Genomic DNA, 26,538 nt, shown 5'->3' with positions numbered 1-26,538 from the left:
TTGCACTAGGCTAGATGACTGAGCTTGAAAATCATGCTGTTACCACTGTCTCATCACTAAAAGAAGCAGGCGGCTTGAGTGCAGGTGAAAACACCTAGAATGACTTTTTTTTTGGTGTGTATGAGACTATTAAATCTAGACTGGAAGTTGTATAAAGACTTCATGCCTTCCTTTCGTTTGTGTCCCATTGTTTCACTGAGATTCTGACTATTTCTGTAATTTTACATTCTTTTTAACCAGAGTGTTCCTCCCTATCCCCTTTTAAACGTTCTACTTGCTGTCTGTAATGACAGCAATTCTTTCCCTTCTTTGTCACAGTATGTTGCAATTTACATACTTAACAGCAACTGTGCCTTTTTCTTTTACATGTCATTTTGCAGCCTCTGGATTAGAGGCAAGAAACACTTATCTGCATAAAAGCTGACCTCCCTGGTCGGCTCTGTACGTTATGAAGAACCACAATTCTTGCACAGGTTTTGTTCTTTCCTTAATCAAACATTGCATGCATAGGCATTTCATATGCAAAAATATTAGTATTTTGTGTGTGTGTGCAAAACTCTATAAATACTTGAAATTAGGAAAAGATTGAGTGAAAAGGATAGTTTTTCCAAATCTTGTAATTAGACTTTAACAGAATACAAGATTAGAAATGCAAGATCAGTTCACTACTTTATATACAACACAAAAATCCTGTAGGACCCAATCATAATTCTTCACCTTAAAAGTGAGTCTTCACATATTAATCACATACATTGTCTATTTTGCTAACTAATTCTCTGTTCTTCAGTAACTGTAGTCAAATTCTATTTTCATATATGTACATTATAAGTTAATTAACCATCCCTTCAATCATACATGCTGCATTACTAGGTGCTGTAATTCTGTGTTATTTTGCTAGCAAATCTGATAATCTATCACAAACATATTAAAAAAGACAATTTTGCTTTTAGCTTGATTAATATGAAAATTTCCGAAGCCTTATCTATCTCTTGCCAGTGTGTCGTCAATTTATTGGGCTGAACAGGGAAATTCTCATTAATGCAACTGATTCCTTGACACCTTAAGGAGCTATAACTGCTCCTAAAAATTAATATAGCAGCTAGCAAGTCAAGCAGCATATTTAAACAGCACTGCAAAATTTTGGCCAGCCTAAGTATTCCCAAAGTCTGATAGGGAAAATGAGTTTTCATTGGGACTAAGAAACAAAAAAAGGGTTTTACAAAGACAGTCCCCAGATTTGGGGTATTTTAGGTCAGTGTTGGACAGAGAAAATCCTTGGAAATCACGCTGGTGGTGCCTTCCAGAATTTCTCTCCAGAGTAACTGAGAGACCCTAAAATCTCAGACACATCAGCTCTCACAGATAAACAAAGCTTCCTTGGCTAATGTACTGATAGCATCACTTCAGGGCAACCGCAGATATATGCTGTAAATTCAATTTTATGCCAGGGAAACACAGTGCTATGAAGACAATACTCTCTTTCACTCCAACTGTTTCTCCCACTGTCTGCCATCAGTTAAGGTGCGACTAAATTAACGATCATTTTATTCACATCCATTCTGTAGTCTCCAGCAGAAAGCCAGTGAGCTTAGCCAAGCTGTCCCTGCCACACACAACTGGGATGCAAATATTATGTTTTCTACCTGATAAATCCATGTCTGATGTCTTTTACTTAATTTTTTCACCCCATATATACACTGAAGATCAATAAGAGTGAATGCCAGATGTCCCATTTTCATGCTCACATACTCTAAAGCAACCTGAGGATATTTTTAAGAGTAACTCACCCTCTGCTGACACTGGTTCTGTTTTTCTGGAATGCACCATGACAGAAGCTGCTTTGGACAGGTCTGTTCCAGTTCTCCAGACATGAATCTCCACGTAACCAGCGCTTTCATCCACTTGATATTGAGTGTTACCAAAGTACACAGCAGGTTCTAAATACAGAGAGAAACGCATCTATTTTTGAAAGAGCCTCTTTTGACCTGCTCTTGTTCACATGTATATTTACTGCTTAAACTCTCCAGTCTGACTTTTAGTGCTCAAACTCTGCAGTTTGACTTTTAATACGTTAACAATTTTAATGTTAACAATTTCCCCTGCAAATCCCCATAATATCTACTGTCCACTTACATAAATATTATTACGCACCTGCCCACCACTTAATGTAAGGGGTTTTTTCATCCTTTAAAAAACAAATGAAACACTCCTTGAATTAAGTAAATAGTGTTATATCTACATATTTTTGATCTTATCTGCAACTGACAGAGATCTTCCACAGCCAGCTGTTTACCTTACCATCTGAAGTAAAACAGCCATTTGAAAAATTGTGACTACACAGCATAACACAGACATAAGACATGGGATAGTTCTTCCATTACATTTTTAAGTAAAACAAGGCAGAAAATCTTTTTGAAATCTACTGTTAAAGGAAATATATACCTAAATTACCTTCCCCTAAAAGATAAAGGCAGCTTGCAGTATTTCAAGAGTTTAGACTTTTTTTTTTTTTTTTAATTGTTTTCAAAGCATACATTTGATATGGATGTGGCATACTAAAGGGTTACAAGCTGGGGTTTTTTTTCTTTAGTGTGGTAAACTGACTTTAGTTATTCATAGGGATACAAAAAGTTGCACAATCCAGGTCATGGAAAAGGTCAATATTAAATTGGGTTTAAGCAGACTCTGTTGTTTAGCATAAGAGATCAAACATCACAAGACTGTCTCAAACTAGCGCCAATTTAGCCGGCTGTCTGAATACCCATCAAGAAGAATGAAGCAGCACACACTGGAGACACGTTATACCTGCTGCTTTTACTAAGTAATGGATAGAGTCTGCTAAATTCAATACATGGCCTTCTTTACTTTTGTCACCTAAACAATAGTAGGCTTTATCTTGCTATCAGTATTAATAAAGCCTGACACATTTTGTCTGTGTTGCATATTATTACTAATCTATATTAACACAATGCAGAGAATCTCTCCAATACCACAGCAACATTATTTTAGCACAATGGCCAATATCTTCTTCAGTAGAATCGCTGTAGTTGCACAAAAGCCTGGCACTCATCTAATACGCTGCACTTCTATTGTACCTCTTGGGGAAATTCAAAGAACTCTGAAAAGCTTTAGAAGTCGTGATTGTTGTCTCCTACAGCTGGGGAAATGGGAGCTTACACCATGGTCCATAAAGAGTTTTTTATTTTTGGCTGTTGTTTTCCAGAGCTCAGTTTATTACTGAACTTAAAGCCATTTTTAAAGAAGGGACAGACAGTTTCCAATGACTCAATGTGCCAAGTAGAGCACAGAAAAATACACAGGCTTTTCTACATAATGCGAGGCAACTCAATTAATAAAGAAGTCCCTCTTCCTAGTAGTAATTTTTTACATTCTGGATCTCACCTTCCCAAGCCTAAATAAATGTTCTTTTGCAAATGGGGGAGAATATCTAGCTGAGTTCTTTTGTCAACAGGGACAGACAGCACTGCTCAGCTAATTAAGAATATTATATTTGCCTAGAGGCACTATCTGCTTCCTCCATGTATATATAAAAACATCAGAACACCATCTGGCCCTAAACCTATATGAACCTTGCCACTCCAGCTTGCAGCACCTTTGGATACTTACTGTAATTTTCTTGAGCCACTGAACTGTGAACCTTCACATTACTTTACCATCAGAGCAGACCCTGATAATCACAGACTTGCTGCAGAAGCAGACGAGGTCTTCAGCACACAGTATTAAGGAAGGTACAAGTGTTCCAAGCAGGACTGCATTAATATTTATTTTCAACCTTTTGATAAATTACCTTTAAACCAGCTAAAACAATATCTTCCTTATACAGCCCAGCAGGATGTCTGACAAAGCAAAGCTTTCGCATGCAAAACAAGAGAAAGGTTAGAGAATGCAACTAGACTCTTGGTGATGGGTTAGATAGTTTAACAAAACACAAAGCTCTTTGAAAACATGCTTTTTGAGGGACAGATCTATTCATCAGGACTGCAGGGGATTGAAGATGTTAGCTTTCTTCTTGAAAAATTTCAAATTTTGAAGTATTGTTTTGTTTTAAGAAAAAGGGTATCACAATTGAAAGTCAAACTGAATGTCTCATTTTATGTTAATTAAATATTTCAAGCTTTTTTCAAAGAAAATTTTGCTTTGCCTAAAGTAGTAACCCAATACAAATTTTTCTCCCCACCTTCCTCCCACCCCTCCAATCAGCAGTTCTAATATCAGTTATTTGCTAGTTTTGGCATTTTTCCCCCTGCCATAACAGGTAAGAGTTTGAAGACAATCACATTCCCTTCCCACCGGCTATGCATTTTTCACTACTGAAGTCTCCCCTACGTGGTAGGGAGAACAGTAGGGGTCTAAATATCCAAACTTACATGCCTTTTTGTCACAGCTAATGGATTATCAAGTGACTAATGATGCCCTATAAGTTGTTACAGTTCTGTTTAACTAACTTGTGTAAAGCACTGGAAGAGTAATCCTTCACAAGGCAACGGCAACACTTAAGGTTATTTCGGTGTCACTGGGACCAGGATCCTACTTCAACTAAGTGACCAGAAAAATCATTGGGGTCCCCCACCAAGAGTGCAAAAATCATTTGGAAAAACACAATTTGACAAAAACTGCTACAATTTTGGCCACATTTCGTGAAGCTGATCACTGCAAAGTATTCACTCTGGCAAGACTAATCAAGAATCTTTGTAATTAAAAGACAATTATTATTGATTTTTTTAAAATGTAAAAAAAATTTGTAATATAATATTGTCTATTCTTTCCCATTCCTTCTTCCCCTCTGGAAGAACTGTCCAAGATTCTAAATTCAGTTTAAAAATTAGACTAGTTAATTTTCTCTATTTACATAGGAATCTGCTTTCAAATATCAGAAGTCCATCAATTTCCCTTAGGCACAGTTTAATGGATTTTCAAGTACAGGTTGTAAATTCTTTTGAAGTTTTAAGAGACCAGGCAGTTACACTTTCTGCAGTCCGTGATAACTATCTTGAATTAGCCTTTAAATACCAGCCTCCTTAATTGGAAGAATAACTTTTTCCCCCCCTTGAATGTGCGTACTGTGTCTACAACTATATGAACTGTAGTGTTGTAACTTCAGATGTCAGTACTGCTCCTTTTGATAACAAGTTTTTTGTTTTGAAATATGGCTTAGGGAAATGCAGTCATCAGTCATACCATTCTTATTACAGTCATCTTTCCCATTTCTATTATAATCACTGTAATTTGTCATCTTAAATTGTGCTAAGCTTTTTATAATTCTCCTGCTGAGCACTTGAAATGCTTGCTGCAATGATCCAAAGTTTCTCAATATTATTGTATTAACAATGAAAATTACTGAGTAAGCAAATACTTTTGTTCATTTCCAGCACAACCAGATGAAAATAAGGTAAAAAAAAAAAAGTATCTCTATAATTCTTTTTTTTTTAAATCATTCAGATGAATGTTTCCCATATAAATATAGTACAATGAGAGAAAATTGTTCCTTAGATACTGTGACCAGTGAAATATTCAACAGCATTTTCTGTCTTCAGAGTTTCTGAATGCCCAATCTAGATACACCTACTCTCCCCAAAACAGTAGGGATAATAAACATCAGTCAATGTGCTATTAAACACAAAGGTCCAGCCCTCAAGGAAGATGACACTTGTGACTCAGTTATTACAGGGAATTAATCACTTGCCTCTGAAACACAATCCAGTCTTATGGGGCCCAAAGAAAACCTCTGTAGCCTTTAAATTCTAGCAAGGCAATGTATTTTAAAGATACCTTATTTAGGACTGTAAAAGCTGATACATCAAGTCAAAAAAAAAAAAAAGAAAAAAAAAGGAAAAAAGAAAAGCATTTTTAGAAGTGGAGATCATTCATGTATTTATACTCTTTTCTTTCCCTTTTAGAATGGTCAGTAAAGAAATCATTACATTAATCACTGAACATTTAACTAAGAAAGCAGAACAGCATCTGAGCTAACTGGTAATCTTTAGTAAACAATAGTGATTTCAATCATGAAATGCCATAAGCTATTAATTTAAAATAATTTTTCCTTTATAAAATAATAGGTCTAAGTGTTAGTTTGGCCTGGAAAGCCAGCCAATTTTTTTTTTTTTTTTTTTAAGCTGTGGTCCTGAAACCTGTTCTACCTTTGATGCCACTTAAACACACAAGCAAAGAGGTAATGTGCATTTTCGCTTGCTTAGAAAACCACAAGCTGTTTGCACCTATTTCTTCAAAGCTGTTTACTGAAGAACTGGCCCCTTTGTTCGGCTAGACAGGGACAGAGTGCTCCCAGGCGCACATGTTATAGGAAAAAGATACACAACTCGGAGCTTATTGGCTTACCATCAAGGGTCTACTACAAAATCTGCATTGTTCTCTGGCTTGGAGACACCCTAGATCAAAGGATAGACGTTCTGTCTTGACTATTAACTCGCTGTTTCTTTTTAATTCTTGAACTAACTCTTCCCTTCATTTAAACGTTACTATGATGCTATGAGAATGGGGAGTAATAATTAGTTTTAGAGATATTTAAAGTTCTAAACTTTTTCATGCACTAAGCTATATGTAACTGGTGACTCTGAAGGCTCTTGAGACCTAATCATGAGTTGTTTCTGTTTTTATGGGCAGGTAACATGACTCTATGAGGAGCTATGGATCTTCACTTGATGCAGTCTGTGGCAGGCCTCTCCTTATGACATTGACAACAAAATTTTAGGACTCTTTCTTTATAAAGAGTTTTCTCTTTAAGGAATCCTTAGGCATATGCCTCAAACCATACTTCAAGCTTTGATCAATGCCTTCTTCCATATAATGCACAAACCATATCACAGCTGAGTAGAGATGGTGGAAATTTGAATCCTTCAGATGCTAAATAGGGATAAGTTTCTACAGTTGTAATGTGAGAGATGAAAATAGCCCCACGTACAGAACTAATACTGAAAATTTTAATGCATTTCACAGGAAAAAAGTCACTATAATGTGTGCTTTATTTTCCAGTATAAGGTCATTACGCAGAAACATTTATTTAAAAACGCAGCAAGGTAAGACCCTTCAGAGAGGGAGACCTAAGCAGAATATATGTAAGAAACCTCAAACCCTGAAACAATAAACCCAAGAAACTGCTTTCTCCTCCAGCCTCACAGACACACAGCACCATGGAAACCAGTGATCTCACAAGTTTTATGAAGCTCTTCTAAGACATCTCAACAGAAGAGCCAGCAAGACAAAAATAATTTCCATTCCTCCCTGTGCTCTGGTATTGGAGTTTCAAAATGGGAATAGTGACTAAGAGAATTTAATAATGTTTGAATGCCTGGTATTTGTCTCACCTTACAGCAACATTATCTTTACTTGATAGAATGTTTTTTCTGAAGTATGTTATATGCTTTGTGAATCATTCTGTATAAATATTTAAACAGCAGTAGTTCCACTAACACAAACTCTGACATACCTGACTGCTTTCCCTGATGACACTTTAAGTGGCTTTCCTTCCTGCTGTAAAGCTTAATGTGAGTAAAAAAACATTTCAGATCACTTAATGTAACTAATTCTTCAACTTCCACTGATATGCAGCAGCACCGAAATGATTGACATTAAAGTTGTAGCATTTACATACAGATTTCTTCGGCCTAAGAAACCCAAGCCTTTTCTCTCCAGAAGTTCTTTTATTTTTAAATTGTTGACAAGAAATATATTTGTTACTTCAAAGCTTACTAATGTTAAGCAATACCAATACTAATACCAAGAAATAACCTGCTTTCTTTGTATTTGAGTATGTCAGAGAGTGTTCACAGAATCTTATAATGGGTAAACAAAAGAGCAAAGTAATCATTCCCAAATTACTTTTATTTAGAAAAAGGGTGAGGAGTATTTCCTGTGTTGCTTGCCATAGCAAGGAACACATTCATCCTGCATGTATCTCTGTATGTGGTCATAGCTGCACACTGTCAAAAGGCCTTATCTTGCTATCAACAAAACCTCCATTGGCTGCATTGAGGTAGTCTAACACTTCGGTACGTATTTAAGTACTTATGATGTAATTATTCAAGCTTATCTGCTATATTGCCCTTTACTCAATCCCAGCTATATTTTTATCATCTGCACTTACAAATAAGGGGGTTCAGACCTCAGAGCTGAGGTCATTACACATGAAGAACTATGCCTAGTACTTTGCTGCAGGGTTACCTACTTTTTATTTGAACTGTTAAGCAGTTCATAAAACTAAAATTGTGAAAGTGGTGCCAGTACTGTGGATGTTTTTGTAAAAATCTGTAATATAAAAAAGGCTACAAATGCAAAAAACGTGTATCATGTTCCAGGTTCACTTATATTAAAGCTAGTCATGGCCTGAATCAACATTAATTTATGCTGTGTATGGTCACTTATCCATACAAGCAGTTTTGGAACACTATCAGGTCTTAATAAAAAACCTATGCATTTTCCTTTTCTTTTTCTAGGGCTGGCTAACACAGGACTACTGTTATTGCTTAATGCTAGAAATAATTCTATTCATATATATTTTAATCTTTGTCTCTCAATTTCTTTCTTTTTCTCCTTGCAGGGTTCTGTAGTCCTTGTTTTTAGAGGCATCACAGCGCACCTCGTCATGACTAACTTGACCAAAGGATTGTGCAAATGCAGTCAACATCCCGTATCAAAGCTGTGCTCAACTTTTTTCTAGTTGGAAAGAGGCACTTTCAGGCTTACTATTGCCTTATTCCTTTGCTGAGTCTAAAAGTCATTCCAAGTTTGGTCTGCATACTTCAGCTGTTAGCATATTGCACTTTACAATGGGAAATTTTTTCTGTTTAAACAAGCTGGTTTTCCCAGTATTAGCAAAAACCCCAAAGCGTTCATCTTTCAGACACCACCAGGCATATGGCTATGAGATCTTCTTTTTCACTTTAATGGACTGTAGGACTATCTACTGTAGGAGTGGTAAGTATATATACTTATCCACTGTATATACACTTACAGTGCTGTGTAAGTATTAGAAATGTTTGGTGGATCAAGGTATCATTCTGCAGAAAAACAAAACTGGTGAAACTTTACTCTTTGAAACTTAAATTTTACACATTTGAGAAAGAAAGTTGTCCAGTTTCTTGTCAATCAATCCAATACCAGCAGTCTACTTCCAGGTCAGATCAAAATAGAGTGGCAACCTGTTCCCTGCCTGTTTATTCAAAATGGAAATAGTCTTACAAAGTGATGTATTCTTAAGGGACTTTTCATTTCAGAGCACACTCTTTAACAAATTGAGCTTAAGCCCTGGCTATCTTTCCATATGACATAGGCTGAGTTCAGAATTACCCTGAATTTATCGGATGATAGGTTGTTAAGTATTTTGCAGTAGAAAGCTTTGTAACAAAAAAAAAAAAAGCAAGTGAATATATGATAACCTATCAAAGTTGTATTGAAAAGAAGGAGCATGATAATTTTCTGTCAGTTAATATAAAATAATTATCTATATAGTAATTTAGCTTTATATATATATGAAATAATTTTCTACCTATGAAAAACTGCATAGAAAGCAGTTTTGATCTGCTGATAATAAATAATTTTGTTTTCCATGAAAATAAAAATCTGGTCATTGAGCCTGGTAAGGAAAACAACTCTTTGTTTGCCGCAATGGCTTAATTTTGCATTATTTTCTCCCTACTCTCTGAAAAGGATAAAGAAGCCTTTCAACAAATCTCATCAAGCTGAAGATCATGATATTCTTATTAACTTAATTCTTATGGCAAATTCACTTCTGATGTAAATCCTTTGGCCCCAGAGAAATTACACCAGTGATTATTTTGGCCCATTTATGTTCCATTTGAGGAAACAACATTTTCCCCTCATCAATTTGACTGTGTCTGTTTTGACTAGTTGACTTCTGCAATACATACAAAAGGGTAGAAATAAATAGTAGCTAATAGAAATACTCTCCTAGATCTTTAGCTTCTTGCTTTTCTTCATATAACAGAGTGAAAATTACTTTTTTTTATTACAGAACACAGAAATCAGCCCCCAAATTCTCATTATTTATGAAGTTAATCAAAAGCTCTAAAGAATCATCTCAGTATAGCTTAAATATGAAACCTGACCACTATTGTATATCACGGATTTGCCTGATCACAGTACAAAACTCCTGCCTTATTCAGCACAATTATATTCACAAGACTGGATTAGCAAGAAAGATTTAGACAGAGACTAAAAGAACAAGCAGAAGTATGACGATAAGGTACACGGCTTTTCTTCTGCTTCTGTCCAATATTATCAATTCTTGAATTGAATTGTGTGTCTCCAACTTTATAATAAAAAAGGAAGACTTGCATTTCTACCTTGAAAGTGCACTAATCTTGACACACTGGGAATTACTGTGCACACCAAATTAGCCTCTATTAACTAGTTCTACTCTTTAGCTTTATCTGATAGCCTACAAATATTCTCATCTATAATATTGTCACAAAACTAATCATATACCTGTGTAAGCTCCTGTATTCACAGACTCTGCTACAGTAACAGTAAATCTAACCCTCACAGATCTACCTCAGAGTAATAAAACAGCCATCTAGTCCTATGCCAGTAAAGAAAATAAAATCTAATCCTCAACTCCTGCTGCAATAACAAAACAGCGTAAGCCAAAGTGCATGATACATATTTACACTGTATCTTAAACACAGTTCATGTGTGTTCTGCCAGTTTTGCTACTGAGTATGCAAATCCTAGACTCATGTTTTCAGCTGTTTAAAAACCAAAAACACAGTGGAAGAGATTATTTAATCAGTAAAACTTCCACAGAGGAAAGTCCCAGCAAAACAAAATTGCTTCTTCATACTCACCATCATCTGTGTCAGCCAAGATTATTACTTTCGTGCTTGGGAATTCAGTGCCAATTTGGCCACCCACTGGCACGCTCAGAGAAACATTGAAGGTCTCATCTTCCTCATACAGGGAGTCATCAATAATGATAATACGACAGATTTCCTCAGTCTCACCCTTATTAAAATGAACAATGCTGCTATGATCTTCAGGACGTGAGATATAGTCAGAGTAAGACAAGACAGTGGATGGTACTGTGCCAGTAGCAGAACCTATGAGGAGAGAGGACAAAAAATGAATTAGAGGGACTCAGGACTTTAAAGAAGTGGAAGAACAACTGCCCTTTAAATGCAAAAAACACAGAAAAAATGTTTTATGCTGGAACTGACTAATAAATGTTCTTTGGTAACAAGTGAAGCACAATAAATTCTTCCTATTTATAATCACAACTTTTCCAGTAGCAAAGTGGCTCAGAGGGCTCTTATTATCACCCAGCACCCTCATGAAACCATTCCTGCTCCCAATTCACTATTATCTCCAGTTATCCTGACTCAACTTTCTCGTGGGGCTGCACTTAACCACATGAGAGAAGCGAGTCAACTAATTAAAAAAAAAAAAAGCACCTCTCAAAAATATGCTTTGATACAAATTATGTAGAGCAAAGCTCCATCAGCAGTTCAACGGTCACAATAAAAAGAAATTTTGTGAGGGAAGAAGAGTCCAAGAGCAGTTAGGAGAGGCAAGGGGGAAAACCCCGAAACAGGTTTTGCTGTTGAAAGATGAGGATGTGGAGCCACACCCAATTTAACAATCACACACAACTGACCACATTTCGTAACATTTGCACTGAAAAATGGCAAGATGTTTTCCCTTTTCACTTCTACACACTACTCTTTCATGGATCAGAATGCCTATGAAAGTCATCGGGACTTTAGGATGAGGACTCTTCCTGAACAAATGAATGAGAATTTGAACTTCACATTTACCTCATTGGGTGATTCTTAGAACATGGCGGGGGGGGAAAATCACTCCCTCTTAGTTCTGCTCTGTTCATTTGTCTGAAATACTTGTTAAAAACAAAGTAAGGCTCAAATGCAATATGAACCTAGGAATTGCTGTGGATTTGCACTACCGGCATCCTTGTAGCCAATTGGGATGTTACTACCTGGTTGGGTGCATTGCTAGATGGGTGAAAACCAGCTATATCACCAGGATCAAAGAGCAGTGGTGAATAGTTTGTACTCCACCTGAAGGCCAGTTACAAGTGGAGTTCCTCAGCAGCCTGCCCTGGGTCCACAGGGATTTTCAGGGGACAAAAGCCTGAGCAACCCCGTCCCACCTCACAGCTGCCCCTGCTTTGAGGAGCAGATATCAAGGTCCCCTCTAACCCACGTAATTCTAAGTACATTAGGGGGCCTGATTTTCAGAGGTCTTAAGTATGCACAACATGCATTGGTTACCTTCCTTTACCATGGCCAGGGGTTAGTAATGTGTCAGACACTTATTAAGCAGGCTGAAAAAGATTAAATGAGAGACAGTGTCATATTTACCATGCTTATCATGTTTAAAACTTTAAGAAAAATTATTTTACTGCAGGATGTTTATGAAAAACACAGATCATGACAATTACAGCAATTGTGCATTTGGGTAAATGGTTAGTGTTATTAAGGCCAGAGAGACTGACAACCTACAAGGACAAAAAACCTTAAGTAACTTGGTAAGATTTTCTGTGCCTCAACAGACAACAAAAGAGGGGAAAATTCTGTTAAGCCCTTATAAGTCACTGATGAAGGAACAAATGACCTCTGAATGCCCAACACTCTGAAGATTCCTGCCACCACTCAGGCTGACTCCTACAGGTAAGGGTATAATAGAAACAAAAGATGTTAAAAGGAGTTTCTGAACCAGAAGTTTAAGTAAGCCACAGAACTGAGGATGACCCACGATTTTCCCTGCCCATGAAGCACACAGAATGCTGGTATCTCAAGCTATGACTAGGTGTGTCCTGGTTTCAGCTGGGATAGAGTTAACTGTCTTCCTAGTAGCTGGTACAGTGCTGTGTTTTGAGTTCAGTATGAGAAGAATGTTGATAACACACTGATGTTTTCAGTTGTTGCTCTGTAGTGTTTAGACTATAGTCAAGGATTTTTCAGCTTCTCATGCCCAGCCAGCGAGAAAGCTGGAGGGGCACAAGAAGTTGGCACAGGACACAGCCAGGGCACCTGACCCAAACTGGCCAACGGTGTATTCCATACCATGGGACGTCCCATCTAGTATAGGAACTGGGAAGTGGGAGCGGGGAGTCGCTGCTCGGGGACTGGCTGGGTGTCGGTCAGCAGGTGGTGAGCAATTGCCCTGCGCATCATTTGTACATTCCAATCCTTTATTACTACTGTTGTCAATTTATTAGTGTTATCATTATCATGATTAGTTTCTTCTTTTCTGTTCTATTAAACCGTTCTTATCTCAACCCAGGAGTTTTACTTCTTTTTCCTGATTTTCTCCCCCATCCCACTGGACAGGGGGGAGTGAGTGAGCAGCTGCGTGGTGCTTAGTTGCTGGCTGGGGTTAAACCATGACAAGGTGATAGAAGACTTCTGTATGAAAACCAGTTTCTTCAATCAAACCTTTAATATTTCACTGCTTAGGATAAATGCTAGCCTCTATCTTAAACCTGGTTTCACTTATAAATGCCCATTACCTTATCTTTATTAAATATACTTTTGAATGCACATTTTAGTTTTGATTGAGTTATCGGATATATTTAATAATATCTAATATTTTTACAATATGTAATAATTTCTCTCCTCTGCCATCTCACTTTTTCAGTTTATAACAGGCTTATTTTGTAGTCAAGAACTGTATTTGGAAAGCTTAAGTTTCAAATGAGTTGAAGAAAGAATCATATTATCAATTACCTGTCTGTATTAGCTATAGTATTTGAGTGACTATCACCATGCTGAGAGTCAGTGCACGACCACAAACTTACATTCACACACCCCTGAATATCCAAGTGAAGACAGGATGGTGATCTGAACTTTATAGCTGGCTTCTAACCTAACCAAAACCCCCAAATCTCATTTGATTTTAGAAATGGTTTAGTTCTAAATCTACATGTCTGTGGTTCATGACCAACTCTGTACATCACCTTCTTTGATAACACAGATTCACAAATGAGATAAAAAGCATTATTAAGACAGATCATTGCTTCATGCAGCCTTTTGTGTCAGTTATGTTGAAACAAAAAGTGATATTCAATGCCTGTAGTGTGTCAATTTTGAAATATTAGTTCTTGCTGAATCAGCTGAAGCCCTGACTTGGCTTCTTCCAGCTACACAGTCAAAAAGCAAAACACTGACAACAGGAAAAGCCCCTCAATGGGGACCTCAGTTCTCATTCAGGGTATATACAAATGTGCAATGATCAGTCAGATCCTCAACAGGAAAGGTACAGGGCTTAAGACTAGCAGAATCCTTTTTTCCCCTCTAAACAATCACTGCAGGGACAGGCATTTCCTCTTCAGCAGGAAAAGCTGCAGGATAAAAAAATTGTGCCTCTTCAAAAAAATGTATACATATATGTATACATGTACATACACAGGTATACCCATGTATGTGTACGTATATGTATACATATATATGTGCGTGCACACACACACTCCTACATTTTGGACTTTAAAACACTCTTTAAGCAGAGAACTAGACACACATAAGTTGCCTGCAAAAATCACTTGTTCCAGCTACTGAAGTTACTGGCAGTACTTGCTGACTAACAACTACTGCATTTGCTCTTTTACTTACCTAAACATGAATATGATGCTGAATGATCTGTTGCCTGCTATATGACATACCTTGGTGTGTAGAACAAATGACCATCAGCTCTTCACCGACATCTCCAGATCTTCTAATAGGTATCAGAAGTTCACCTGTATCTTCCTCTACTCTATATTCCAGCTGAGGAATATACACTGTAGATACTGAAGAAAAACATGATGAGAGAAGCAGGGGACCAAGGTTGAACACCTCTATGACATTATACACAGGATCAATTTAGCCAGGGAAGAGATTTAATAAGAAATACAAATTCTTTGTTCAGCTAGGTGAAGCTTTAAGACAGAGCTGAACCACAAGAGAGCAAAGACAGATAAGGTATACAAGTACTCACAGGACCCACAAGTGAACAATACTGCACCTAATCACAAATTCTAAGGGAATGAGAAGTGATACATACCATCACCAGGGTCCACGATTTCAACCGTTGCTATTGCTGGAGTCTCAAGGGCAGCCATAACCGGATCAGACAGAACAATCTGGAATGTTTCAGACGCCTCGTATTCATTGTCTGCAAATATCCTCACTCTCCAGGTAGCCAAAGCCTGTCCTGGATTGAACTGGACTTGTTTCTGAGACTTCCCCTTGAAGTCTTTATCCTTTACTGCTGTACCATCTTTGGTTCCAATACCTGCATAAAAATTCAGAGGAATTATTCTCCATGCATTTCAGTATTTTAATAAAATTAAAACAACCACCACAAAAAAATAGTTTTAAAATGCTAATCTGGCAGTTACTGACCTTCAGAAAAAAATAAGGATGGTTATATCACACTTTCTCTAACATTGTTGCATAGCTCATAAAAAAAACAGGTAGTTAAGGTAGGGTCCTGCCAACATTTGTGTGCATAAAGAATTGTATTTGCATGAAGAATTCCGTTCACCTGCTGGGCACTTAAAACCTATACAAGAATCAACAAAGTTAATAAGGCATGAGGCTATTTATCAAATATGACTGAACAGAATTGTTCAACAGGGCCAATTTTCCCATCTATATAAAAATTTGTGGAAAAAGTGTTCCAGTTATGCCTTCAGAAAAGATATATCAGCCTGTTAAGAAATTTATTTGTATCAGTTTAGGTGTTCAAGGCTTCGCTGAAGGCAAAATTTAGCCACCCACATTAAAAAAAAAGAAACCAAAACCCAACTCCACTGCTCAACTCTTTCAAAGATAAATTAATCATTGTATTTTTAGTACTCTGTGCTTACAGTTTCTGTTACTGCTCTGTATCTGTACTGTACTTAAACACACTTAAGATCTGGGAAGTTCTTTTACCACTTTTACCTGTACACTGAATAAGCCCTAAAGACTTTTGCCATCTGTCCAAGTCTTGCTTCTGCAGATGCTCTCCTAGCTAGGTGAGTAAAAAACTGGACATTTGACGTGGAATTGCAGCTCAGTGTGACAGAACAATGTTCTCAGGGTTTATTAGGTCCACCACACTATGCCAATTTGCTCCTTCTTTCCCACCCCCATTTTTTCTTCCTTGTGTAACTCCAAACTGCAATACTTAGTCACATATCCATCCTCTCTGCTGGGGTATTATCCAAGCAGAAGCTTTTTATTGTACAAGTTTAAAAAACCTGCACGTTCTCATCTTAATAAAAACCACAGAGGGTAGTTGCATATCCAGAAATGTGAACGTGTGTTATTGGAAACTCACGTGCAGGATGCTACAGCTGACATAAGAATTCATTCTGCTTTTGCTACTTAATGCAGCACAAAGACTTAATTTTTTTTTTTTTTTAAATGAGACTGTATCATACAGAAAAATATATCATAGGAAGGTACTCAAGATTTTTTAAATACAAAGAGTTCTTACACATTTTTAAGTCTGCATATTTTTATACCTAGGTTTCTTGTTTGTTTTAATCAAAGGTGCACACATACTGGCAGAATCCAACTGTGGATGTAATGAAGCGAAGATCTGTAACTCACTATGGGGTTTTGAAATTCATTACTACCTTTGGGTTTCAATGCAGCATTAGCTCAAATATATGAGCATCTTTTTATTAAGGTTCAAGACCAGCAATTATGAGTCACTTTACCTCCCCAGTTCAGAATGATTAATCCCTCTCAAGTCAATGGCCTACACGTTTGTTGGAATTTGATGGCTAGCAAAGAGCTTCTGAAGGCTGTGAAGTATGAGATCATTTCTAAAGGATTTAGTTTCTAAATTCCCACAGTTTTTCTATTCCAGAACTGCTTAGGTTTTAAATTCCTGATTTAAGTAATACTCGGATAATAGCCCAATAGATTTGTGTTGTGCAAAGCAAATATTGTCATACCTGGGTTTAAATTATAAAAACCCTAAAATGTTAAATCTTTTTTCTTTTTGTTTTTAAATCAGAGAGAAAAAGACCCTTCTGCTCAGTGCTTCTTGAGTCGCTCCATTGGTGCAAAGACGTCTATGATTCCTATTTACTCTGCAGAGCTGTCACGACTGGGTACTCTGCTCTCCCATGACAGCACACTCGTAACTTCAGTGTGCTCTGTACCTGTCACCTCTGCTAGCAGACGACCCTTCGAGAATTTCTAGTAGCTTTCAGATTTTCTCATAGGTCAAAGGCCAGCATAACACTGCCCTTGTAAAGTAAGCAGTTGTAACTAACTTCACAACTTGGTTCTGCAAGCAGAGACCAGCTACTTAAGAACTTACTTGTTTACTTATAGCTAAAGTTAACATGTTACAAAATGCGTCCTCCTGCCAAAATAAACAAAGCAGAGTATCCCAATTTCTGTTTTGTTGTCTGGCAAGTGACTTCGGGAAAAAATACACTGGGCAAACAGCAGAAGTTCATTTTATTGATTTGTTCTTATATCTACTAATATACATACTCAGATTTCTGGGTGGCAGCAGTGGAAAATGAAACACATAGCGACATCTGAGCAATAAAAATCTATACCACTGTTATTCTCATTATTAGATATTTATTATGTAAACAGAGGAACAAGCAACTATGGAACAGCTCCTTAACAGCTGCCTTTTCTGGTGCAAGAAGCTTCAAACATTAAAGATTTACTTACTGATAAAAGAGGTTTCTTGCAGATATCCTCTGCGTCTGATGGCCACCTCCAGATATTTGGAGTTCTCATCTATGACGTAGCTCTCCTTCTCCAGTGAAATCCAAGCCCAGTTCAGTCGAAATGGCTGGCTCTTTAACATGTTCCCCCCTGTGTTACAGAAAAAGTATCCTGAATATTACATACAGTTTGCAAAACACAGCTAGAACTCCCTGAGGTCATTGCTTAAGTATATTTGTATCACCTCAGGACAAAGCCAGTCTGTTTTTTCAGCTGCAGATACGAGGGACAGAGGTGCATCACACGTGAACCACAATGGTCCACTCTCCCAGACCTTCCAGAGTTGACCAGCACACGCCTTCCAAGAGGCTGGAGGCTAGTTCAGGGGTCACAGCCTGTGTCTTAGCACACCAGCTTCCTAATTAAGCTAACTACTAACTCTCAGAGATTACTTTTCTGTCTGGAGTGGGATTAAGCTGTGAAAATAACTCTTTGGGAGGCTTTAGGCGGGTCACATTGTAGTCTCACATTACTGACTCTTTTTAACAATGCTAGTACGTGCCTATCAACGTCAAACATGAGCAGAAGCTGAATTCAGCATCTCCTAGTAAATGTAGGCAACATGTAGTATCACATAAGGACTATCTCATTAATTATACATTGATTGATGGTGCAAAAATATTTGCAAATTGTGACTAGACTTTTATTCTTTGCTTTCAGGAAAATAATTTATTAAAAAGAGTAGTTACTTTGTATTACACAAAGAAAAACTGAAAAAATCAAATTATGAATGTAATGCTATTTAAAATGTACAAAGTCAACAAAATTTAGGTTGTAATTTTCTTCTGGTTTAGAAAATTAACTCTTTAGAAGTATTCTGTAAAATTTTTATGTGATCTGGCAAATCTCCTGTTTCCACACAACAAAGGTAATCAAATAATAACTGGTCATGAAGCCATATGCTTCCAGCTCATTAATTATTTTTTCTAGCAAAATTAGTCATTGTGCTGCATGCAATATGCTTTGTAGTACAAGATTATAACATCTAATTTCAGAAAGTTTTCATTGCTTATAGATAATTGACAAGGTAAGAACAGACAAGAAAAAAGTTCCTCACATCCAGAACTACTAAGACTCTGTCCTCCACTTGTTTGATGATTTTCCACATAATGAACAGAAATTTGCAAAAAAAGTACTTCAGATATGTAAGAAGCCTCTACTTACTGAAACAGACAATTTAATAAAATAGAAAATTGTATCCTGCTAGTATTTTGGGGGTTTTGTTGTTGTTGTTGTTAAAAATTATGTTGGTTAACATTTTTCTTTTAAAATAAAAATAGCATTTTGCTCTATAATTATGTACTTGTGTTACAAAAGGGTGACACCATGAGATCAACTGACTTATTCAGCACTGGATGAAATAAGCACTGAAACTTTTGGATTAAAGGATCTAATTCTCTACTAGTGTGCGGTTCACATCTAATCAAAATCACCACACAATTCTCATTTGCTTTAGTGTTGCAAATTCTTATACTAACATTACCTCTGTGCGTTCTCAGGCTATTAAAAAGTGTAGGACAAAGTCCAACATAGGATTCTCCTACTAACCAGAAGCAAATCTAAATTATACATTGCGAGTAATTCCAGTAACTAGTGAGGTTACAGCTGCATAAAACCTATGAGCCTGGAATAAATTTTAAGATCTTTTAAATTGTTACAACTTAGAATTAATCGTGCCTTTGAAAAAAGATGCAAGTCATTCAGGAACATTGTGAAAAAAGCATTGAAGAAAACAGATTTCTGAAAAATCACCTTAGTTGCAAGCTGAAGCCTAAATCTATTCACCAACTGGAATATGTTCAAAAAACTCTATTTAGTTGTTTGGCTGCTGCTTTGGCTGACACTCTATTGCTGCAGGTAGGCTGGAGAAAGACCTCTGAAAGTATAATTCACATGTACTTCTTGGTGACTACTCCCTTATAGAAAACAGAAAAGCTTCTTTTTATCCTAGAAGCATCCCAATGAATGACGTTATTTCTGCTGAAAAAATGCTTTTCAGCATGATCATTATATTTCTGCTAGACATCTTCCCTGGTGGCTGTTTTTTTCACAGCCTTCATATCTTGACAGACTTAAGTGTTTTGGGTTTGGTTTTTTTCCCCGTTTTTTACAAATAAGACTGAACACAGTGTGCTCCAAATTAACAAAGACTTACCAGCTTAGAAACAAACGACTGGAAACAAAAGGAAACTCTGACTTAAGGCTAGATTAAATCCAAAACCAACCAAAAGGCTCACAACATGAAAAAACTTGAACTCAATAATAAATTCATGATAAACCACTCAATTTCCTACTAGTCAACAACTGCAGTCAAAAGCTAGCTCTCAAGTGTGAAATTACTCATGAACTGTTACACAGGTCTATACAGAGCTAAAACCTAGATGTGATGGGATCACCTGCACACTTGTTTCCAGTCACAAGTATCAACATCTCTGCCACCTGTTTGCACTGCAAAGCCCTCCTACATACATAGAAAACACATACAGCCGCCTCCTCCTTACATACAAAACACACTTATATGTGTAGGTAAATACACTACTATGAATGGCTGTTTAGCAAAGACATATTCATCATTCTTCAGGTATTGTACAGATTTTTTTTTTTGGAAATGTCTGCTCCGACTGCCAGAGTGGGAAAGGTTTTAGGAAGGTTAATCTGCAATATAACTATCCCCAGACTCCTTAGTGTGCAGTACATGCAAAAAACCATACTCTTGGGAAACACTGGGCGGGGGGGGGGGGGGGGGCGTATTGCGGATGTTCACCTATAGCATCAGCAATCTCAGCACAGTGTGTATCACAGGATCTGATGACTGACTGCTGGAGCTGATGATACAAAGCAGCTGCCATGAATCATTAGAAAATGTCTTTTGCTTTCATCAGCACTAGGAAGGATCAGAGAGCAAGAGAGCTAAAGATACACGTCACTTTTCAGTGGTATGTGTATCCCATCCAACTGACCTCAGTACCTGGCTTCTTGATCCCAAAAGCAGACCCCAAACACTCTGTAGGCTTAACGTAGGCTCCAAGTAGACTCATATAATTTCCTATTACTAGGAACATCACAGAACTCAGCATCCTAGAAGATAAATGTCTGGAACACCCCTTGGCAATTTCTTTTAATATGCAAATAGCAAAATACCCATTCATACTCCTAGACAATTTTTTCCCCTTTCCAAACAGACATCTCATTTGGTAGGTGCACTTCCAACAGCAGGTTCCCAACCTTGGGCTGCTTAAAGTTCAGTGAAAATCAGGATAGCTGAGGAGCTCGTACTATTCACAATACTAATGCGAGGGCTCAACACTTGTTTACCGCCTCACAACTTCTTCACCCATTCCTTATTTCAGAACTGGGAAAAGGCAAGAGCAGGAGGCAGTTCATTTTTTAAGATAATGCATTTTTTGTTTTTAAGAGATAATAAAGTGTAGTCTAAGGAATCCACTCTTTATATTGAGGATTCAGTACTTCTACTTTAAAAATAACAAACAGGAGAAATTTATTCTGTAAAGTGTGTTCCAAATATATGCTTAAATATCTCTATTTTCTAACTAAACCACAAATTCATTAGATTACTTGCACATGCATCAGAAGCTGTAAAATGTTGCAGCTTCCCATTTTGCAATTTTTAGGAAGAATATATATGCAGGGGCAGTTGCTGCAAAAATTAAGCATTCATATTAAGTATTTTACATTGGTATTTTTCAGAGAAACAGAGAACACTGAAAATGACAACAAACCATACCTTAAAAACAGGCCAGTATGAAATTAGGTGGTTGCCAGTTCTACAGTTACGATAAATGGAGGTACTCCAAAAAGATACGATAATTAATAAGGCCCCGAAGTCTTTAACTACATAGTCCATCAGCCTTTTCCTGGCTGAAGAGGGAAGCCTTGAAAGGATGTCTCATACCATCAGCTTCATAAATCTAACAAAGCCAGAACTATTTTTCTCTTGTCAAAGAAAATTTATGAAACTCGGGAGGTTTTTATGAAAAGATAATACTATCCTAGTTACTGCTTTCTTGGTTTTATTACCCCTAAGCAAGGGTTGATGTCATGCCAAGTTTTAATAGATCTTGGGGAAAAAAGACTAGATTAATACAAGGAAGTAAAAGGTGGCCATGTGCTTGGCACATGGGTCCTGCACACTATGAAACACAGATTTTCTTTCTGTAACCCTCACAGACAGCATAAATATATATTCATCAGTTCTAAATTAGTAAAGAATAGTACATTAATAACCCAAATGGCAGGACATTTTCTTCCTTTTTGCTCTGGTGAAAAGTCCATCTGACCACCATCTCAGACTTCGGTTTAGCTTGGGTGGTTGGCAGTGTTTCTATCAATTCCTTCAAGTAAAGTTATGTTTCTTTACAACAGCTGCTCTGTAGATGCAAGCATATTTGCAGTTGGCTTTGATTTGCTGGATAGCTAAAATTTACTGAAAGGGATCAGAAAGATAGAAAGCAGTTCAGGGAAATAAACAGTGAAGGAAATAAAAGGAATGAAAAGTTGGAGAAGCACAGAAGGAGAAAGAACAAAACCCACCAGCTCAGAAAAAGAAAGTAAATATACATATGTATGAAAGGGAAATCGTTCCAAATGATGGAAAACTTAAAAAGGCAGATGAGAGGGAGGGGAAAATCTAAATTAATTTGTAACTTTAGCTAAAAAATTAAGGTGTAGCAAAGTCACAGGTGGGCACTCATCCCCCTACCGCCCAAAAATCTTCAAAAATTCTTGGGCAAGGGACAGATAGCAGGTCAGGAAATGTAGAGTTTGTTGGGAACTAGGCAGTTTTTCTTTTTGCCTTTATTTTGAACAAAATTGATCTTGTACTATGGCTCAAGGAATTATTTTTACAGAGAAGTCATGATCCAAGAAACTAAAAAAAAAGAAAAAAAAAATACAACAAAGCAAAACAACACTTCCCCTGCCTCAAATATCTCATTTTCCCTTGCATTTACATAGATGCACTTAGAAAGAGTTTTGGTCTTTCGTTTAAGTGGGGTTTTGTTTGTGTACACCACAATATTGGGCTGTATTGTACCAAATGAGTATTCTCAGTCAGGTATTTGTAATGAGCAAACATTCTGGCTCAGAAGGAACAAGTGGCTCTTCTGAGCAGACCAGCTAAAACAGTTGCCATTAATCCCTAATCTTTTATCTTCCTTCTTTGCTGGCATGCACAGAAGGTCTAACCCACTACTCAGACAAGCAGCAGGCAGGCATACTATTAGACTCAAGAAAACTTTGTCCTCACAAAAATATTTTCCAAGAAACTTTAAGTAAATTAATACACAGCCAGCAATAACCTCAGACTGAAAAATACAGAAATGGACTTACTGTTCCTAAAAATAATTTTTTTTCTAATTCTAGAAATTGTTTCTATAAAATTAATACTTTAAGCACAAATTGCAAAATTAGAAGATGTAAAAAAGGACTAGTTCTTTGCCTTTACTTTTGATGTAATTAGTAGATGTTCCTCTCCTGAATGTCTCAAGAGCTGAAATAACAGCATTAGGCTATCAACCTAGAAAAAACCCGCTTTTTTCAGGAAAAAGCCATCTTCCTTGGCCTACTCTAACCAGCTACTTTTAGCTGAGCTAAAGGAAAATCTAGAGAAACATCAAATTATTGGTGAAATGGCTTTCTAAAGAAATGCATCACTCTTGTCTCCCAAATACTTTAAGTCTGATTATAACGTAAGTTCTGTTTTAAGGACATGCCAGCATCTCAAAAGACATTAGATTTGACTTTGAAGAGCAAACAAATGAAAACAAAGAGTAAGCAAGTTATAAAATCACTTTTTCTTTTAAAATATCTAAATGCAAAGTGCAGAATGCATGTCAAAAGTGGCTGCTGTATAGTATCACACTTTTTCTTTAAGCATATGCAAGTCAAAAATAGGAATAAATTGTACGCATTGGAGAAGAGCACTAACTATCAAAAGAGCAAAAACGAGCTGACAAAAAAGTACACCTGATCATTTTGAGTGCACAAATGTAAACAGTGGTACCATGCCATAGCCAAAACTTTTACATGGCCTTTAAATCAGTATTTAATAGGTCTTTTACAATTCATGCCTGATTTCAGTTATCATCAAGAAATTTTGAGGCCTTAATGAATCTACATAAAGCTGCTTACACTCAAGATTTTTTTTCTCGTTTGCTGTGGTTGGACGAGGGGGGGTTAAAGGAACAGGCACACCGTTGTTCATATTTCATTGAAGTCACTTTCATTATTGCAGCTTGTTGTGGAGGGCTGAATTACCTTGTCTTCTGCTTTTAAATCTAACCCAATTATGGGGATTTTGTCTTTTCATCCTCCTGAATTCTGAGAGACCTGGAAGTTGACTAAAAGGTTTAGTAATTTGAGAACGATGAGCCACTGCCTACAGTGAAACATGAGGCGAGCCTGTGCAGCAGGAGACCAAAAGTCATATCCCACCTTTGTCTTCACTTGCCCACCCTTCCCCACTCCCATTCCAGGACTGGGGGGTTGCACTGTATTGTCAATAACAAAAACTACATGCATTTTATAAAAAGACCCTGATTTGCTACCATATTCTTAATCCAGAAAGTGCATTACTTAATTTGTGACTTCAGTGTTTTTACTCATGTTCTCTGCCTTAGTTGCTTTGCTTTAGCCTGTTTTTATCATGAATTAGTAATCTTTACCCAGACCCAGTCATCCTCCACCTAAATCAAGTATTGCATCCTTCTGTTAAAATTCATCATTTACACTGCATCTTTATAGTCTTTCTCTTTCTGGAAGCCATTAACTCAAGAGGAAAATGTCCTTAAAGCCTCACAATAACATGCTTTGCTGCACTATGTGATTCTATACTAAAACTATTTATCTGGCAGAAGTCATCATAACACATTGTTCATCCATGCCAGTGTAGCTCACTGGAACACAAAAGCCGTGCTCCAATTTGCTTTAAGTATTAGCGTGGAGGAACATGGTTTAGCCTGCGTGGCTGGGAAGGTGTTTTCCATCAACGAGACCTTCCCAGTTCTTGGAGTTTTTCCAATATATGAACACACTGCAAGAGATAGATGCTAAAAGCAACTCTCAGCCAAACTTACTGCTGCTCCAGAGACTGTAAATGTTTTCAAGTATAGGAGTTCATGAGAAGCCCAGGAGTTTTTGTTCTGGCAAAAGGGAAGTTGGTATTTGCAACAAACCATTATCACTACACTTCTAAATAAACCAGTTTTGTTGGTAGAGAGAAGTTGCATTTAACAGTACAATTAGAAGAAAAACAGGGAGAAAAGAAGTTTTGTATCACAGGCTTGTCTAATTTTTGTCTGTTTTTCTAACAGCCTCAGTCATAGATAGCAGTCTAGCCATGACACATTCGCTTTAGAAACATTCCCGTTTTTAGAAAGCGATGGAAAATTTAAGTGACGAGTTCAAGAAGGGGAGATGGGGCAGGGACTAAGACAGAGCTACTGCAGAAGGATGTGTGCTACAAAGGCACAAAGACACTCCTTACCACCATCCAAGGAATTTCCAGTTGTTCCTGAGAGCAACTTTATATCATTACAGAGATACAACAAAATTTATTAGAGATCATCCACATACATAGACTTACATACTCTGCTTGTTAGGAGTTAAGTCTAAATTCTACTCCTTATTTAATGTAAGAACAAATTCATTTTCTTTATGCAACCAGGCAGCTCAGGCAACAATAAAATACCCTGAAATCAGGCCTATGGTCCAATAAAGATATATTCAAGACAAATGCGAAATAGGAGTTTGCTAGCTATTATTTCACGAAAGTCTCTTTGTCTGGAAAGACTCAGAGAAAAAAAGAGAAAGGAGAGAGGAAAAAAAAAGACAGAGAGAATAAAGGAACATCAGATTAGTGAAGTTAACAACAAAAAAAATTGAAAACCTGGAACATGCCCCTGAGGGAAGCTAAGAGTGAGCTCTTCAGTCATTTTTCACATTCATTTGAACAAGCAGAAAAAATAATTTTTGGATAACCAGTTCTTTGCCAGAAAAAAAAATATATTCCAAGGAATCATCTTCATTTCCATGTTTAGGTTAATAACAGAAACTACGTGCCTGCTGTAGAAGAAGCAACATCAGCCAATGAATTAATCAGACAGTCTAAATTGTGCAGTATTCAGTTCACAAGCTATCCATATGCTAAAGACTATTTTACCAGAGAATTCTACCAGACCTTTGCAATAACAAACACATTCAAGAATTCTGCAAGCCATTTGAACTGATAAACCAGCAAAACTTATGTGATAAATTCTTCATTAGAAATTTCCTTACCCAGTCATCGTCTTGCACATACTTACGGTCTGTCTGGGCTTTGATCCTTATCCAACCTAATACATCTGATCTAATTTAGGCTTCCTCAGTATCAGTTGTTTCAAACAGCTATCAATCCATTTGCAAGCTGTCATGTCCGACTACCTATACAAATGATTTGCCAAATTCCTAAAATATCACAAGAACAATATACAGAATATGATTTTTAACAATGATCTTTTTATCATGAGAATATAAGTGCCTTACAGACTCTAAGCTTTTGAAGGAGCAGTATGACAGACATGCTTTGTGGATGATAGTACAGCACAGCCAAGGGAAATTAATACAGGAAGTAACAAACCATAAATTAAAGTAGAAAGACTGATCACCAGGCTCATAGACACCTGTCTAAATTCTTCTGAATTCTGGAGAGGTGCCAAGAGGTATCACAGAAACAGAAGATATGTTTCTTTCATGCTTCAGAGGCCTTCCCTTTTACTCCCTGGTGAAATGCCTGCTCAGTCTT

The 26,538-nt window shown here is 37.0% G+C and overlaps 1 protein-coding gene across 1 annotated transcript in view; it reads right to left on the bottom strand.

Moving 5' to 3' along the window:
• Positions 1-26,538, bottom strand: part of FREM3 (FRAS1 related extracellular matrix 3) — a 73,904-nt gene that overhangs the window by 22,626 nt on the left and 24,740 nt on the right. The window contains exons 3-7 of the mRNA XM_075040183.1: positions 17,682-17,828; positions 15,055-15,285; positions 14,675-14,800; positions 10,845-11,096; positions 1,788-1,937 (exon numbers count right to left, since the gene is read on the bottom strand). Of these exons, the coding sequence (XP_074896284.1) occupies positions 1,788-1,937; positions 10,845-11,096; positions 14,675-14,800; positions 15,055-15,285; positions 17,682-17,828 (906 nt within the window). The remainder of the gene's footprint in view (positions 1-1,787; positions 1,938-10,844; positions 11,097-14,674; positions 14,801-15,054; positions 15,286-17,681; positions 17,829-26,538) is intronic.

The sequence above is a fragment of the Buteo buteo genome, chromosome 1 (genome assembly GCF_964188355.1).
Source record: "Buteo buteo chromosome 1, bButBut1.hap1.1, whole genome shotgun sequence".
NCBI classification, from domain to species: domain Eukaryota; kingdom Metazoa; phylum Chordata; class Aves; order Accipitriformes; family Accipitridae; genus Buteo; species Buteo buteo.
Note: the sequence above shows the minus strand (reverse complement) of the source record. Positions and strands in the feature narration are given on the sequence as shown.